This window comes from Panthera tigris, chromosome B1 (genome assembly GCF_018350195.1).
Source record: "Panthera tigris isolate Pti1 chromosome B1, P.tigris_Pti1_mat1.1, whole genome shotgun sequence".
Lineage (NCBI taxonomy): Eukaryota > Metazoa > Chordata > Mammalia > Carnivora > Felidae > Panthera > Panthera tigris.
In genome coordinates this window covers 170,236,512-170,253,446 of record NC_056663.1, presented here as the reverse complement: position 1 = coordinate 170,253,446, position 16,935 = coordinate 170,236,512, and the positions used below count along the sequence as shown (strand labels likewise).

At 39.4% G+C, this 16,935-nt stretch overlaps 1 protein-coding gene and 1 long non-coding RNA gene across 5 annotated transcripts in view; one reads left to right on the top strand and one right to left on the bottom strand.

Moving 5' to 3' along the window:
* Positions 1-1,268, bottom strand: part of LOC102963466 — a 37,500-nt gene extending 36,232 nt beyond the window's left edge. Inside the window, exon 1 of one of the 2 annotated variants that reach the window (XR_006217037.1) lies at positions 1,100-1,268. This is a non-coding gene — a long non-coding RNA (uncharacterized LOC102963466). The remainder of the gene's footprint in view (positions 1-1,099) is intronic. The other variant, XR_006217036.1, reaches the window with a different exon arrangement.
* Positions 1,269-1,334: 66 nt separating this feature from the next.
* NSUN7 (NOP2/Sun RNA methyltransferase family member 7) overlaps positions 1,335-16,935 on the top strand; it is a 52,538-nt gene continuing 36,937 nt past the window's right edge. Inside the window, exons 1-4 of one of the 3 annotated variants that reach the window (XM_042984653.1) lie at positions 1,335-1,509; positions 1,989-2,393; positions 11,776-11,834; positions 12,542-12,672. In XM_042984653.1, the coding sequence (XP_042840587.1) occupies positions 2,081-2,393; positions 11,776-11,834; positions 12,542-12,672 (503 nt within the window). In that variant the 5' untranslated portion in view covers positions 1,335-1,509; positions 1,989-2,080. Of the gene's footprint in view, positions 1,537-1,988; positions 2,394-11,775; positions 11,835-12,541; positions 12,673-16,935 lie in introns of all 3 variants that reach the window. The other 2 variants (XM_042984652.1, XM_042984654.1) reach the window with 2 other exon arrangements.

The window sequence follows — 16,935 nt, the reverse complement described above, 5'->3', positions numbered from 1 at the left end:
TAAAAATTGAAGGGTGCTCAAGTACAAGTATATCTATTCATTAATTTCTTGAGGGTTAAGGTCCCTGATCATTTCTGCACATTCATTTTTACTTCCAGGGCCAAACATAATGCCAGATACATGGTAATAACTTAATATATATTTGTTACTTGACAATCTGGGAATAATGGAAATGAGACGACTAGCGGATGAAGGGTCAGAGATAGAGGCTTATAGCAGAGACTGCTAATTGTTCCCCAGTATCCATTCTTCTTCCATAGCAACGGTTCCCTTGATTTCTAGTTGGACACAAATGCAAACCCCCTTTGCTGCTAGGTATACCATGTGACTAAGTTCTGGCCAATGGAATGTGAGCAAAAGTGATGTGTGTACTTTTCAGGTTATGTCCTTGAAAGGAATGGGCAAGCCTTCCCTTTCCTCTTAGTTCCCCCAACCACTGCTATGGTATGCCAGGGTGGTAAGCCACACTGGACTAAGTTGAGAAGAGCAAAGCCCTTCCATGGAGCCTAAAATAGGAGTGTGGGCCCTGACAACTTTGTGGAGGAGAGCCGCTGTGCCAACAGGACTTTATGTGAGAAATAAACTGGTTCCGTTGAGGCCAATGGTTAGTTTGCGTCTCTATCACAGGGGTTAAATTTATATCCTAATACAATCAGGAAGGATTTATAGAGGCAATGCTTGCACTGAGTTTCAAAGATTGAGTAGGAGTTCACCAGGTGGACTCAAAAATTAAAGTAGCCATATTAAAACCCTCTGGGGAGGCTTATATTTGTTCCCAGTTCCATGTTAGAATCTGGAGGGTGGGACAAATTTGATCGTTTGTAGGTCCACTTCAGCAAAGTTTCTTTGCAAGCAACTCCTGGAAAGGAGGGATGCGGTTTTAAGTTGGCAAATACCTTTACCCAACTTGCCCTGGAAGAGTCCGTCTAATGTGATATCCATTGTTCTAAAAAGTATGAAAATAAAGTAGGCTCGTCTTTTCCCCCCTTTTCTTCAGTAGCTCTACACTCATCTGTTTTAATATTTCCTGCGCCTCTGCCCAACGCGCCAAGGCGGGTGCTGTCAGCGACACAGAATTCTTGCTTTCAAGAAGACCGACCTGGAAGTGTCGGGAAAGAGGGGGCCACTTGTGGTTTTGGGGAAGTCGAGGACCCTCGGGACGAAGCGATCCAACTGCGCAAAGGGTCTGGGGCTGGCGTCGCGGAACTCTGGAGGAAGAGCAAACTGGCCGAGTGAGAGGCGGACCCGGCCAAGTCCCGCGGGAACGGCCCTCGGCGGCGTCAGGCCACGCTCCAGGTTGCCACGGAGACGGGGTCGCGGCCGGCCGGCCGGCCGGCCGACCGCCAGAGGTGGGAGAGGCCGACCCTTGCCCGGCCTGAGCCGTGGGTCCACCCGCGCCCCGCTCCACCCAGCTCCGCCGCCGCGTCCGCGAAGGGCCACTGAGCGTGACCTGGGGAGGCCAGAAGGCGCGCTCTGCTTTCGGGAACTGGAGCGAAGCGAGCGCCGGAGGTCGGGGCCCCCCACACCCCGAACACGGTTGGTGGGAGAGGCTGCATTTAACCCAGAACTGCCTTCCCGGGCCGCCGCCGGCGCCCCGCCGTCCCGGGCTCCCGAGGGTTCTGTTCAGACACCGGCCTTCGGTGCCCCAAGCGCAACGGCTGCCGTGTCTCAGTCCCCGAAGCCCGGGGAAACATCCGCCCTCCTGGGTAGGGGGCGCCCGTGGGGCCGCAGACGCGGCTCGTGGGGAGCGCTACCCCCAAAGGGGCCTAGGGAAAAGTCGCTTGGGAAAGGATTCCCGAAACACCTTCCCACCTCCCCTCTCTCTGAGTGTTGGGGACGTTTGGTTAGGTCTTGTACGGCCCCAAGCATGGGACGCTCGGATCCGCCAGTAGATGCCACCTCTTAGTCTTTCAGGCCACAACGAAATGGGCCACCAAGTGGGTCCCGCAGGAATAGTGATTTACCGAGATAACCTTTTATTTTCACAGAGACGATACTTAAGGTACAGGGAAAAACCATTTCCTGGAACATCTGAGTTGTAATTCGATCTTGAGTTATCGACGACAGTCAAGGGGCAAACATGCTTCGTGCCACGAGCGAACTGGAGTTTTCGAACGAACAAAATACGGAGGAGATCTCCCAGCTCGCTTCCCTGGTGCTGTCAGGTGACACATCGACCGGCGAAAAAAACTCAACTGGTTTACCCGAAAAAACTGGCTATCCGGACTCCGTTTACATTATGGCAGCAAACATTTTTCAGGGTATTCGATTCGAAAAGTCGCCAGAGAAAGTCTTAATAAAGTATGGGAATGAACCCCTGCGGTCCTTGCCTGAGTCTGAGGATGAATCTTCTCAGCGTTCGTCCTATGAGCTGGCTTTCAGTGCTCTGAAGTGTGAGTAGTACCAGTCTCAACGATCGTCACTAAAATAAAATAATGAGAGAATTTGTGGAGCGCAGTCCCCTTCCCGCCCTCTGGTGCACACCAGGTTTTGCTTTCACATATTTGTGTAACTTTGGTCAGATGCATGTCAAGGAATTTGGAGAGTTCCAGTAAAACAAGCTCTTTCAGGCCAGAACTGTTTTTCACTGCAGATTCCCTGTGCCTAGGAGGGTGCCTGTCCTTAGATGGATGTAATGCACAGTCATTAAATTGAACAAGGAAACAATTCCATTAACCGGAAGAATAAGAGTCCACTGAAGGATCCAAGTACAGTTACCCCCCACCACCACCTTGGGTTATTTCTTGGCATTTTCTATGTTTACCTCTTGTATATTAGTGTATGAACTTCCACAATTATAAAAACCAGTAAGAGAGGAACAGAGATGGAGTAAGAAGCCAAGGTACAATATATTAAAAATGAATATCAAAATCAAATCAACCCGGATTAAGATGATCCCATTCATAGCCAATAGCCTAAATTTTGAGAGCTTATACATTTATTCCTCCAAACTTCTGTAGAATTCCCTGTTCTAATTTGCCTCCAGGGTTTGAGATGCAGTGTTTCAGATTCGCTCAGTGGTGGTTAACTATCCCCTTCTGTGTGTGGAGCTGACTCTAGGACAGAACCAAATACTGTTACTGTGAAAGCAAACGGTGGCAGGGGCTGGAGATCTTTGTTTTTGTACTAGCAATAAGCTTTAAAATAAGTTTAGAATCTTCTGATTCAGACACCACATTATCAATTGCTCGCCTGTCCCCTTTAAACTATAATGTTTATACTGGTTTGTAAAATGAGTGAATGTAGTTCCAGAAAGAAGTTCCAGAAATATTTGGAGTATTAACAGCATGGCTGAAATGATAAGCATATGGCTTCCTAAAGAGACACCTTGAAAGGGCAACACTAATTTGCATGCATTTCCTTAGTATTCGTACTTACTGGGCCTTCCACATTCTTGCACATAGGCACTTACCAGTTGTTTAGTTGAACTAAAATGCCCCGTTCATTACTTAGACATGAATATATATTTTTGGTAGTCTGCAGATACAAGGCAGCTCAACCCTGAAGCCAGAAATTTGTCAACATAGAGAAAAATTTGATGTCAAAAGGCATCTCTTTAATTTCCATTTCTTTGTTTTCTCCTGCTTGTGGGTTTTTTTCTTTTTAAATGTTTTAACCATTTTTTCTTTTCCAGTGGAATCTTTCACATTATTTCATCCATTCCTTCTATCTGCTTTGAAAAAATGTAGTTTTAGGGACCAAAATGTTGCACTTTAGATAATGAGCCAAATGAACATTTTTACATTTTCTCCTTGTAACAATGAAAGGCAGACTGGGCATCTATGTTAATTAGTTGGTATTTAATGTTAATGCCAAAATTCTATTATAGACAATTTGTTTTCCTAATGGAATATTGAGCCTTAGATTTAGGAATCAATACTAAAAATCTGAAATTATTTTGTATACAATTAATGCATTGACTAGATGGTCATATGCTATAGTGCTATGTATACTTGATTATCTTTTTCTTCCTCTCAGTCCTTATTTCTGTTTTATGAAAGGGCTTTGTGACTATTTTATGTTTTTTAATGACCCAGAAAAATCCCATTATGATAAAGTATTGTCATAGACCTTTACAGACCTGCCTTTGCTTGAAATGTTTGTTTTTTTAAATTCTAATTCTAATCTAAGATGGCTTTGGTTGTTTACTTGGTACAAATATTTTTTTCTTCTTAAAATAATAATATATTGCTTAAATTATTATCTGAATAGTTTCTGAATGTTCAAATAAAATCAAACCAGAATTTCTAAATGTATTAGATTTCCAAGATAATTAAGAGCCTGATAGTTTGCTTTAAGGTAGTGGGGGCTCTGTGCATTTCCCTGGTAGCTTCTGTATAATCAGTGTTTTACCAGTACTTTCACATGATATTTTATAAACTCATATTTGGCTTGGACCTTATAGGTTCAGAAAAGAAAACTCAGGATTTCTTCCCTGCAGTTTTTTTATAGGGGCAGTAAAGCTAAAAATGTTAATGTATAAACTAAAGAGAGCTTGGGTAAAGATCCCTTTTATTGGTGAAGTTGTGAATAGGTGGTGTGTGTGTGTAGAAGTATAAGGAGAAGGAAAAATGACAGAAAATTCCTTCATTATATAAATGTTAAGTATACTCCTTTGGCTGTGTTTTCAGTATTTCGGTTTTATTGTTTACTCTTTTGTTGATGTCCTTTGTGTATAAGCTCTTTCAAAGGAGAGAATGTATTTATATATGATTAACCTTTTGAAGGTTTAAAGGGCTCAGTATGTTTTTTTGAGGTGAAGACAACCACGATTCCTGCTTTACTAAATAGCCCCAAAGTCAATTTTCTGTTAAAGAAGGTAATGAAGAGTAGCCGATTCCTTTTAAGTTTTATTTCTATCAAAGAAATAGAGTACTAGCAGCTAATTTGTTTTTTCAAAGAATCTCTGGATGTTTCAAGAATTCTAAATATTGAAAAAAAGAAAAGAAACTCTGGAAAATGATTTCTTAAGAAATAAACTAATGAACCACAAATGAAGAAAACAGAAAACTTGAAGAAAAAGATGTCCCTGAAATTGTTGGTATTATTCCTGGCTTAATTTGTTCTCCAACCTAAGTATATATAGTAGTTGATGAACTTTCAGTCTCAGGAACTAACTGTGGCATTAGCCTGGCCATTTCAGAATCTTCTAACCTGTTAGTGAAAAACCTAGTAAATGCTTAATGTATGGTTTTATTATGACTTTGGTAATTAGTAATTGTAGGTGGGGTACGCAAGACCACCATCAGGGTCGGTGATTCACTGGAAGGACTTACAGAACTTATCACATCCGTTATGCTCATAGTTATAGTTTATTATAGTGAAAGGTTACTTAAAGTCAACACCAGAAAAAAGTGCATTGGACAGAGTCCAAGAGAGACCTGGTGCAAGTTTTCTACCGTTCTTTCCCAGAGGAGTCTGTGGACAATGCTTAATTCTCTTAGCAACGGTAGGACAACAGGAATGAAGTATTGTAGTATGTGAATGTAGTACTGAAGTATAGGAAAGCTCACCCAAGCCTTGCTGTCCAGGGTTTTTATTGGTGTCAGTCATGTAGACAAAGAGTGACCTTGTGGCTGACCTTAGTCTCTAGCTCTTCCAGAGGTCAAGCTGACACCATGTTGCCCACCAACACCCGGTGTAAACACAGACACTGTCATCAGGCAAGCTATTCCAAAGGTTTATAGAAGTTATCTCCCCAGAGTGCCAAACCTTTCTTTGGAGTGTTCAGGGTTTGGCCATCCAGGCCTGCTTAGTTGATTTTTTTAAAGTTTATTTATTTATTTTGAGAGAGAGAGGGAGAGAGAATGAGCGTGACTAGGGAAGGGGCAGAGAGGGAGGGAGAGCGAATCCCAAGCAGGCTCCGTGCTGACAGCTCAGAGCCTGATGAGGGCTAGATCTCATGAGATCCTGACCTAAGCTGAAATCAAGCTTAAGCAACTGAGCCACCCAGGTGCCCCATGCTGAGTTAATTCTTGATTGTATAGTGATTCATTAGAAAAATAATCTAGATCAATAACCTCTTAAGCTCTGGTTGTCATGTAAGAGGTAAATGCAATTTTCTTGAATGAAAATAATAATAATACCTTATATTTACATAGCTCTTTGTAATTGACAGAACAAAATATCATTTGCTACACCAGTTCTTTGAGACACAAGATTCTCATTTTGCAAATGAAAAAAATTGAGGGAAACTCAAGAAGAGATTAAATGATATAGTAAGGAACCAAGCAGGAAGAAGGTTAAAAAGAGGAAGTATTTTATCTGATTGGAAAGGGTGGTAGAACAAGATACCCCATCCCTAATCCTAGTTTTTTATGGTTCCATGTTGTGGTTGTTTTCTTTTCAATTTTTATTTAAGTTCTAACTAGTTAACATATATGGTACAGTTGGTTTCAGGTATAGAATTTAGTGATTCATCACTTACATATAACACCTAGTGCTCATCACAAGTGCCCACCTTAATACCCATAACCCATTTAGCCCATCCCTTCACCCACCTTCCCTCCAGCAACCCTCAGTTTGTTCTCTATAGTTAAGAATCTGTTTTAGGGTTTGCTTCTCTCTCCTTTTTTTTGTTTTCTATGTTCATCTGTTTTGTTTCTTAAATTTCACATATGAGTGAAATCATGTGGTATTTGTCTTTCTCTGACTGACTTATATTTTGCTTAGCATAATACCCTGTAGCTCCATTCATGTCATTGCAAATGGCAAGATTTAATTCTTTTTTATGGCTGAATAATATTCCATTGCATATACATATATACACATGTATATGCATATATGCATCTATTTGCATATTCAAATATATATATGTATATATATATATATATGTATACACACACACAAATATATATATATCACTTCTTCTTTATCCATTCATCAGTCAATGGACATTTGGATTCTTTCCATAGTTTGGCTATTTTGATAATGCTGCTATAAACATGAGGGTACACGTACCCCTTAAAATCTGCATTCTTGTATTCTTTGGGTAAATACCTAGTAGTACAATTGCTGGATCCTAGGGTAGCTCTATTTTTAACTTTCTAAGGAACCTCCATACTGTTGTCCAGAGTAGCTGCACCAGTTTGCATTAGCACCAGCAGTGCAGGAGGGTTCCCCTTTGTCCGCATCCTTGCCAACATCTGTTGTTTCCTGTGTTGTTAATTTTAGCCATTTTGACAGGTGTGAGGTGGTATCTCATCATGGCTTTGATTTGTAATTCCCTGATGTTGAGTGATGTCAAACATCTTTTCGTGTGTCTGGTAGCCATCTGGATGTCTTCCTTGGAAAAAATGTCTATTCATATCTTCTGCCCATTTCTTAACTGGAGTATTTATTTTTGAGGTGTTGAGCTTGATAAATTCTTTATAGATTTTGCGTACTAATCCTTTATCAGATATGTCATTTGTCAATATCTTCTCCCATTCCATAGGCTGCCTTTTAGTTTTGTTGATTGTTTCCTTTGCTGTGCAGAAGCTTTTTTATCTTGATGAAGTACCAAAGTTTGTTTTTGCTTTTGTTTCCCTTGCTTCCAGCGATATATCTAATAAGAAGCCAGTAAGGCTGAGGTCAATGAGGTTATTGCCTGTATTCTCTAGGATTTTGATGGTTTCACGTCTCACATTTAGGTGTTTCATCCATTTTGAATTTATTTTTGTGTATGGTAGAGAAAGTGGCCTGGTTTCTTTTGCATGTTGCTGTCCAGTTTTCCCAACGCCATTTACTGAAGAGATTTTTTTCCATTGGATATTCTTTCCTGCTTTGTCAAAGATTAGTTGACCATATAGTTGTGAGTCCATTTCTGGGTTTTCTATTCTGTTCCATTGATCTATGTACCTGTTTTTGTGCCAGTACCATACTGTTTTAATGACTACTGTCTTGTGACTTTGTCATATAGCTTGAAGTCTAGAATTGTGCTGCCTCCAGCTTTGCTTTGCTTTTTCAGATTGCTTTGCTATTCAGGGTCTTTTGGGGTTCCCAACAAATTTTAGGATTTTTTTGTTCTAGCTCTGTGAAAACTGCTGGTGCTATTTTGATAGGGATTGCATTAAATGTGTAGATTGCTTTGGGTAGTTATAGGCTTTTTAACAATATTTGTTCTTCCAATCCATGAGCATGGAATGTTTTTTCCGTTTCTTTGTGTCATTTTCAATTTCTTTCATAAATATTCTATATAGTGTACAAAGTACAGATCTTTTACCTCTTTGGTTAGGTTTATTCCTAGGTATCTTATGGTTTCTGATGCAATTATGAATGGGATCAATTCATTGATTTCTCTTTCTGCTGCTTCATTATTGGCGTATAGAAATGCAACAGATTTCTGTACATTGATTTTATATCCTGCAACTTTGCTGAATTCACGTATAAGTTCTAGCAATATTTTGGTGGAGTCTTTTGGGTTTTCTACATAGAATGTCATGTCATCTCCAAATAGTGAAAGTTTGACTACTTCCTTACCAATTTGGATGCCTTTTATTTCTTTTTGTTCTCTGATTGCTGAGGGTAGGACTTCTAGTACTATGTTAAATAACAACGGTGAGGGTGGACATCCCTGTCTTGTTCCTGACCATAGAGGGAAAGCTCTCAGTTTTTCCCCATTGAGGTTGATACTAGCTGTGAGTCTTCCATATATATTTTATTTTCATTACATAATGATTTTGTATTTGGTGATACCAGCTTCCTTTCCCTGGCATTTACTTCTCTGAAATATTCTTCCAAAATGTTAGTGGCTAGTCTTACTAGTTTTGCCAAAAAAAGATTTAAATAATTTTATTGTTTCCCTCATTCTACACACACATAAACAGCATCTATCTATATTGTATAATTATAGGAGGGCCTTGATATTCTTTTATTTTTTTTTATTTTTAGAGAGACAGAGCATGAGCAGGGGAGAGGCAGAGAGAGAGAGAGAGAGAGAGAGAGAGAGAGCAGGCCCCAGGCTGCAAGCTGTCAGCACAGAGCCCAACGCGGGGCTCAAACCGTGAGATCATGACCTGAGCCGAAATCAAGAGTCTGACACTTAACTGACTGAGCCACCCAGGGGCCCCAAGGCCTTGACATGCTTGAAGTGAAGATTCTAGAGGCCTCTCACATGAAGGAAACTCTATGAAAACATAATAAAAATAGAGAGGAAGAACCTAGAGGAGAGTCAAAAGAAGGGACATCTTACACCTTTCTTCCAGAATGGGAAGAATGACAAGATGGGCTCTGTGGATTTTGGGGGTCTAATAAATAGCACTCCTCCTTTACACTTGAATTTGGTCCCACTGAGAGAGGAAAAAAATATAGATGTTTGGGGACATAGTTTTAGATCTCTAGCCAAGTGGCTTGCAAATCCTTTACTATTGAGTCAGAGACTTCTCATCTAATCTATGACACAGCTGAAGAAGTGTAGACCTTTCTATTGCACTTCCTGCTGACACATGGCAGAAAATCTTTCCCTAGGGAAGGCCCTTCCTTATTGAAAACATGAAGAATGGAGGTTAAGAGTTCTCTTCAACAGACTGAAGAGAATAGGCTTTAATCAGTGGGGGACAAGGAATAGTTCAAGTTAGTGTGCTGAACTAGATAGGATAGGCAAGGTTTACAGTCTTCAAGTAAATCCTGGTAACTCAAATTAGTCATTAACAATGTGTTTTGTATAGCCATTCTGGTTTGTTATAAGAGGAAGATGAAGAAAGGCAGGCTAATGTTTTGGTAATGAGCATGCACTTTGGTGCCAGACTGGGACCAAATCCCTGGGTTTGAATCCCTGATTTGCTACTTGCTGTGTGACTGTGACATCCTACTTACCCATTCTTTGTCTCATTTCTTAATCTATAAAACAGGGATAAAGATGACACCTAATTCATAGGGTTGTTATGAGAGTTAATTGAATATCAAATGGAGCACTTAGAGCAAGGTGTAGCACATAGAAAGCACTATCTAAAATATACAGTTACCACTAATGTTGATATTACTATATGCGAATGTTACGTAAATTGTAGATATACAAAAGTAATGCATTCTGCACCATATCAAAGGCAGCCCAACGATGTTATCAGTTTTGACAAGACCCCCCCAAAGGATAAATGCAATGTTGGCAAAATCATCATTATTTTTTACATTCTGCCTCTCCTATTTCTTAGGAGCTAAGCGTCTCCATTGCTCAAAATTCTATAGCCTGTTGAGGTCTGTAGTCTCAGAACCCCTTTATTCTTATGATGACCAGATTTTCTGTGACAAAAATGTGGACCCATGCTGAGAATCTCTGAAGTGGTTAGGAACTGGTTTGCTAGTACTTTAGGGTGCAAATGAAACCTTATTTTCCTTATAAGTGAAATGGGGATATTGCCTTGTATAATACAGCCATAATTGGTGGCTCAAATATGGATTAGGACTCCCAAAGGATTTCCTATGAAAATTGGAGTCTATGCTCCCATTAGTCACTTCTTTTTTAGTTTTCCCATCCCCCAAATAAAAACTGAAATTCAAAAGTGTAGTGTGCCTATATAGTAGGTTTTCCATGAATGTTGAATGAATTGAAGCTAGCTAGCCTAGCTTTCTGCTCAACTGATTAAAACATTTATGGGGCACCTGGGTGGCTCAGTCGGATGAGCGTTCGACTTTGGTTCAGGTCATGAACTCACGGTTTGTGAGTTTGAGCCCCGCGTTGGGCTCTATGCTGACAGCTTGGAGCCTGCGGCCTGCTTTGGATTCTGTGTCTCCCTCTCTGCCCCTCCCCTACTCACGCTCTGCCTCTCTCTCTCTCTCAAAAGTAAATAAACATTAAAAATTTAGAGAAAAATTGTTACATGGTCCATATATAGTTTTAAGTAGTCGTAACAAAAGGAACACTCATGCACACTGTGGAGGTTTTTCAATATGTCTACTTGTTTCCCTTTAGTACCTTTGCGGTTATCTCTCGGCCTGAATGTCTCTTCTCCCAGATCTTTCCATGGCTAACTCTTTGTCATTTGGGTCTTAGATTAAATGTCATCAGTGTCTTCCCTAGTGAGTCCTACCAAATATTTCAGTAAGAAATAAGACCGATCTAACACAAACTCTTTGAAAGAGGAAGAGGGAACACTTCCCACCTGCTTTACAAGGCCAACATAACCTGGGTACCGACATTGACAAGGACATTATAAGAAAAGAAATGATAGACCAATATCCCTCATAAACATAAACATAGAATAAAACTAAATAAAATTTTAGCAAATTGAATCCAGCAACATATAAAAAGGATGCAATATTTAAAATAGATCCTCTTAAATGTTTCTCAAAAGACGTAAATTAAAGGTTGGAATTCCTTTATTACTACTTTAGGTATTCAGATAATGCTCCTTTGACTAGGATATCACGTGACGCCTGGGTCCTAAGGGTCCTGGATTCATAAATACGACAAATATTCGTCATGTCATTATAATTTGGGTCTTTGTCAAGAATTGAGATATATTTTAATTATGAAAGTAAAAGTAGTTGGTGACACTGTATAAAGTGTATTTTTTTAATGTTTATTTATTTTGAGGGAGAGAGCGCCTGCGTGCATGTGCATGCACGTGAGTGAGGGAGGGGTGGAGAGAGAGGAAGACAGAGAATCCCAAGCAGGCTCTGTGCTGTCAGACGTGGGGCTTGATCTCACAAACTGTGAGATCATGACCTGAACCAAAACCAAGAGTCAGATGCTTCACCGACCAAGCCACCCAGGTGCCCCTAAAGTGTATTTTGATTCCAAAGCTTTCATTTTCAGTTTTGGTATTCTCAGTAACAGACATTTTCCTTGTCTTGCAGTTCAAGATATTTTGGAAGCTATATTAATAGACAGCTGTATCTTCCCAAGTACCACAATAGTAAGTAGACAACTTTTATATAATTAGCTGTCTCATGATTGTTATTTAGATGTATATAATTAGCTGTCTCATGATTGTTATATATGTTATATATGTATATATATATGTTAATATGTATATAATTAGCTGTCTCATGATTGTTATTAAGTATTAAAAAGCCTTTAGATTTAAATCCAACTAGTTTGTTTATTGCTGAGACCTTCAGAACACATCCTGAACTCTCTCCTACTTCTTTTTTTTTTTTTTAATTTTTTAACGTTTATTTATTTTTGAGACAGAGAGAGACATAGCATGAACGGGGGAGGGGCAGAGAGAGAGGGAGACACAGAATCGGAAGCAGGCTCCAGGCTCCAGGCTCTGAGCCATCAGCCCAGAGCCTGACGCGGGGCTCGAACTCACAGACCGCGAGATCATGACCTGAGCTGAAGTCAGACGTTTAACCGACTGAGCCACCCAGGCGCCCCACTCTCTCCTACTTCTAATACTGATTGTAGTCCTTTCATTGTGATGAACATACCAAATATTGTCTCTTTAAAATGGTTTATTTTTTTATTGTTTTTTTTTCTATTTGCAAGTTCTCTACCAATACAACCAGGCTATGTAAAAATAGTCATATTTCTGTTCTCTCATGAAAACATAGTGGAATGGAAAATATTACTATAGATGTTGTTTGTATACTTTTCTTTATGTGTGTTTCCCCCTGGTAGCCAGATCATTTGAGCAGTCTTATTATTGTGATGCTGTATGATTTTCAAGATAGAAAATTTGAAGCTCGTTTCCTTTCTGATAATGAAGAACCCATAGCAGAAGTTCAAGAAGTAGAGAACCTTCTTAACAGGTAATCGTAAAAGTGCAAAGGATGTTTTCTATGAAATAATTATTAGTATTTTCATTGGTATACGGTATGATGTGTAGATAAGTTTCAGAAATTTATGGAGAAAATATATAAAAGTTCATGTGTCTTGAGTTCCTTTACAAACAGCCTTGAACAGGTTAAACATTCTGTTTAAAATCAAGTTGTTTTTGAAAGCTTGAACTGTAAGATCCAACTTGTAAGTATTTGGAAAATCATGAAAAATTCCTAGTAATGTTTTAGCACATACATAAATTAAACTTCATTTGAAACACCTATTATTTATTTACTTACCTTTGTTTACAGCTCTTTAAAAAAAAAATCTAACGTGTATCAAATGAGAAAATTCCACTACTTGGGCAAATTAAAAAAAAAAAAAAGCTTCAACATAGTTAAGAAAAACAAACAAGTTTTAAATTTAAATTTGTTTTCTTTTTAGCCTAAATATTGGCAGAAACCTACCATGGGGATAATAATAGTACCTACCTAAAAAGGTCGTTCGGAAAATTAATTAAACAAATGCATGCAAAATGCTTAGCTTAGAGCCACACACAGGGTAGATGGTCAATAAATGTTAAGTGCTACTGTGGTCAGGGCTTTTGTTATCATGTTGTTGAACCTTAATGGAAAGCAGAATATAGCAACAACAACAATCTTGTAGGAAGATTTTTACCTAGTAAATAATCTGAAACAGTTATCAGTAGGATATCTGATTTTATATTGTTATGGGAAATCCAAGCAGTTTCATTTAAATTATTGAAGGCTGAGACCAGAGGATTAAGAACGGTGTAATAATAATAGCTTACATTTACTGAGCACTTAATATGTGTCAATCACTGTTGTAAGGAGCTCTTGTTAATAACAACACACGAGGAGGATACTGTTAGCAACCTGTATTTTGACACATGGAAAAACTGAGGCATAGACAGGTTACAGGAACCTACCTATTGCTATAGATCGGAGAAGGGAGTAGCCAGATTCAAATTCAGGAAGGTGGATTCCAGAGTCCAAGTGTTAACGATTTATATGCTACTACTCCTTCCACTTAGGATAGTGAGGTTTGGTTGATGTACTCTGGAAGATTAAAGATAAGACACAGTCATATCTCATGTCAGATGTAGCCATAAGAAATTTTAAGACAGCAAACAGCAAGAGCACTCAGAGGTACATGCCCTCTGTGTTAGATAAGTAAGATCTCACCCCTGTTTACTGTGTGGGTTTTTGGGTAACCACCTCACTGCCCATCCCACTAGTGGGTAACCTGCCTCCAACCACAGGTGTCCGAGATGGGTACAAGTACATCAGAGAAAAATTGGTGGGGCAATATGCCATGGGACAGGCTCAAAGTTTCAGGTTTGCTGAGCTTCTCTCAGTTTCTGTTTGACTTAGCAGGACTCGGGAGACATTGATGGAAGCCCCATCTTAGTCTCGGTGAGCCTAATGAGAGCTGAGTTTAGCCTGGGTCAGCCAGGAAAGCCATAGGGCTCTAACCAAGTAAGAAAGACCAGACTATGCTTTCAGCAGCTGCAGACTTTTAGCTGAATGCTGGCAAGACAGGTATGAATAGGACAAGCAAAGACCGTGACTCAGGAGGCCAGAGGAACCAGAAGATCCTACTGTCTAAGGATTCCTGATTCCCCAGACTTTTCCCTTTCCTCATCATACCATGCTACTCCTGCCTTGACACATACCGGTTACATTCTTGTCAGTGCAATAGTGTTTCCCCTTACACAAACCAATAAAGGCTTATATAATGCAAATCTTACTCACAAATTGATCGGTTTACCAAATTAACCAATTCATAGTATATTTAATTCATAATATGCTATAGGAGAAATGCATGTATAGTGATTGAATTGCAGAGAAGAGTAGAGCAGTATACATGTATAAAGATACCACCAGAGTGTTTTAATCAAGAGTCTCAGCTTTCAAGTAACAGAAGCCATCTTCAGTTAGTTTGAGCAAAAATGATAAAGATACTGGGATGTATCATATAAGTCAAAGACTCAGAAAGAGAATGAAATCAGGAATTGGAAAGATTAGGACTTTCTTTATCTCTGCTTTTTAATCTTTTTATTATTGTTACTTTTTAATTTACATCCAAGTTAGTTAGCATATAGTGCAACAATGATTTCAGGAGTAGATTCCTTGATGTCCCTTACCCCTTTAGCCCATCCCCCCTTCCACAACCCCTCCAGTAACCCTCTGTTTGTTCTCCATATTTAAGAGTCTCTTATGTTTTGTCCCCCTCCCTGTTTTTATATTATTTTTGTCTTCCTTCCTTTATGTTCATCTGTTTTGTTTCTTAAATTCCACATAGGAGTGAAGTCACATGATATTTGTCTTTCTCTGACTAATTTCGCTTAGCATAATACCCTCTAGTTCCATCCAGGTAGTTGCAAATGGAAAGATTTCATTCTTTTTGATTGCCGAGTAATACTCCATTGTGTGTGTGTGTGTGTGTGTGTGTGTGTGCATATACACAATATATATATACCACGTCTTCTTTATCCGTTCATCCATCGATGGACATTTGGACTCTTTCCATACTTTGGCTATTGTTGATAGTGATGCTATAAACATGGGGGTGCATGTGTCCCTTTGAAACAGCATACTTGTATCCCTTGGATAAATACCTAATAGTGCAATTGCTGGGTCGTAGGGTAGTTCTGTTTTTAGTTTTTTGAGGAATCTCCATACTGTTTTCCAGAGTGGCTGCACCAGTTTGTATTCCCACCAGCAGTGCAAAAGAGATCTTCTTTCTCCGCATACTCGCCAACATTTGTCCTTGCCTGAGTTGTTAATGTTAGCCATTCTGACAGGGTGAGTTGGTGTCTCCTTGTGGTTTTGATTTGTATTTCCCTGATGATGAGTGATGTTGAGCATTTTTTCATGTGTCGGTTGGCCATCTGGATGTCTTCGTTGGAGAAGTGTCTATTCATGTCTTTTGCTTATTTCATCACTGGATTATTTGTTTTTTGGGTGTGGAGTTTGTTCTTTATAGATTTTGGATACTAACCCTTTATCTGATATGTTATTTGCAAATATCTTCTCCCATTCTGTCTGTTGCCTTTTAGTTTTGCTGATTGTTTCCTTCTCTGTGCAGAAGTTTTTTATCTTGATGAGGTTCCAATAGTTCATTTTTGCTTTTGTTTCCCTTGCCTCTGGAGACATGTTGAGTAAGAAGTTGCTGCGGCCAAGGTCAAAGAGGTTTTTGCCTGCTTTCTCCTTGAGGATTTTGATGGTTTCCTGTCTTACCTTTAGGTCTTTCATCCATTTTGAGTTTATTTTTGTGTATGGTGTAAGAAAGTGGTCCAGGTTCATTTTTCTGCGTGTTGCTGTCCAGTTTTCCCAGCACCACTTGCTGAAGAGACTGTCTTTATTCCATTGGATATTATTTCCTGCTTTGTCAAAGACTGGTTGGCCATACATTTGTAGGTCCATTTCTGGGTTTCTATTCTGTTCCGTTGATCTGAGTGTCTGTTTTTGTGCCAGTAGCAGAATGTCTTGATGAGTACAGCTTTGTAATACAGCTTGAAGTCCTTTTAATCTTTTTATCTCTGCTTCTCTCTTAGTATCTGCTTCATTCTCTTTTTCTCTTCCTATCTGCCTCTGTGCTTCTCTAGTCTACATGGAAAAAGCCCTACTCTTGCACCCCAGTTCCTGAGCTTACATGTTACAGCTGTCTTGTAGTATCTTCATGTAGACTAACTTATTTTATCATCTCCATACACCAATTCTAAATTCTAGCTCCCCCAGGAATTTGATTGGCTCCATGTGGTTCAGGTGCCTTCCTTTGAGCCAATCCCCCGTAGCCAATAGAGTGGGATTCTGAACTCAGACAGGACATTGACCTGTAGCTCAACCTCTGTAGATCTTCTGGGGTTTAGGGCTGGGTGCTGTTTTCCCCAGGGAAGTAGAATCATTGTCAGCTTAAAATGTACCTTACTAAGTTTCTACTGAGGGGATAAAAACTAATTTTAGGAGGTGAGAGAGGAAGTAATTATTTAGCAAGAAACTGAATAAGAATGATTTCTTTCTTATGAAAATTCTGCTTGATCTTTGTTGTTATTGTCTCTACCAGAGATCTTTGTGTTTTATATTCTATGTACCAACTTGTATCTTTTCCTTCATTTATTCATGGCTTTGGAGATATAATCCAAGATGACACGTATTATCATTTTTGACATATGCAAAGTCCTTATGAACTCCTTCCTTGTATAAAATCAATTATGTTTTTAATACTAT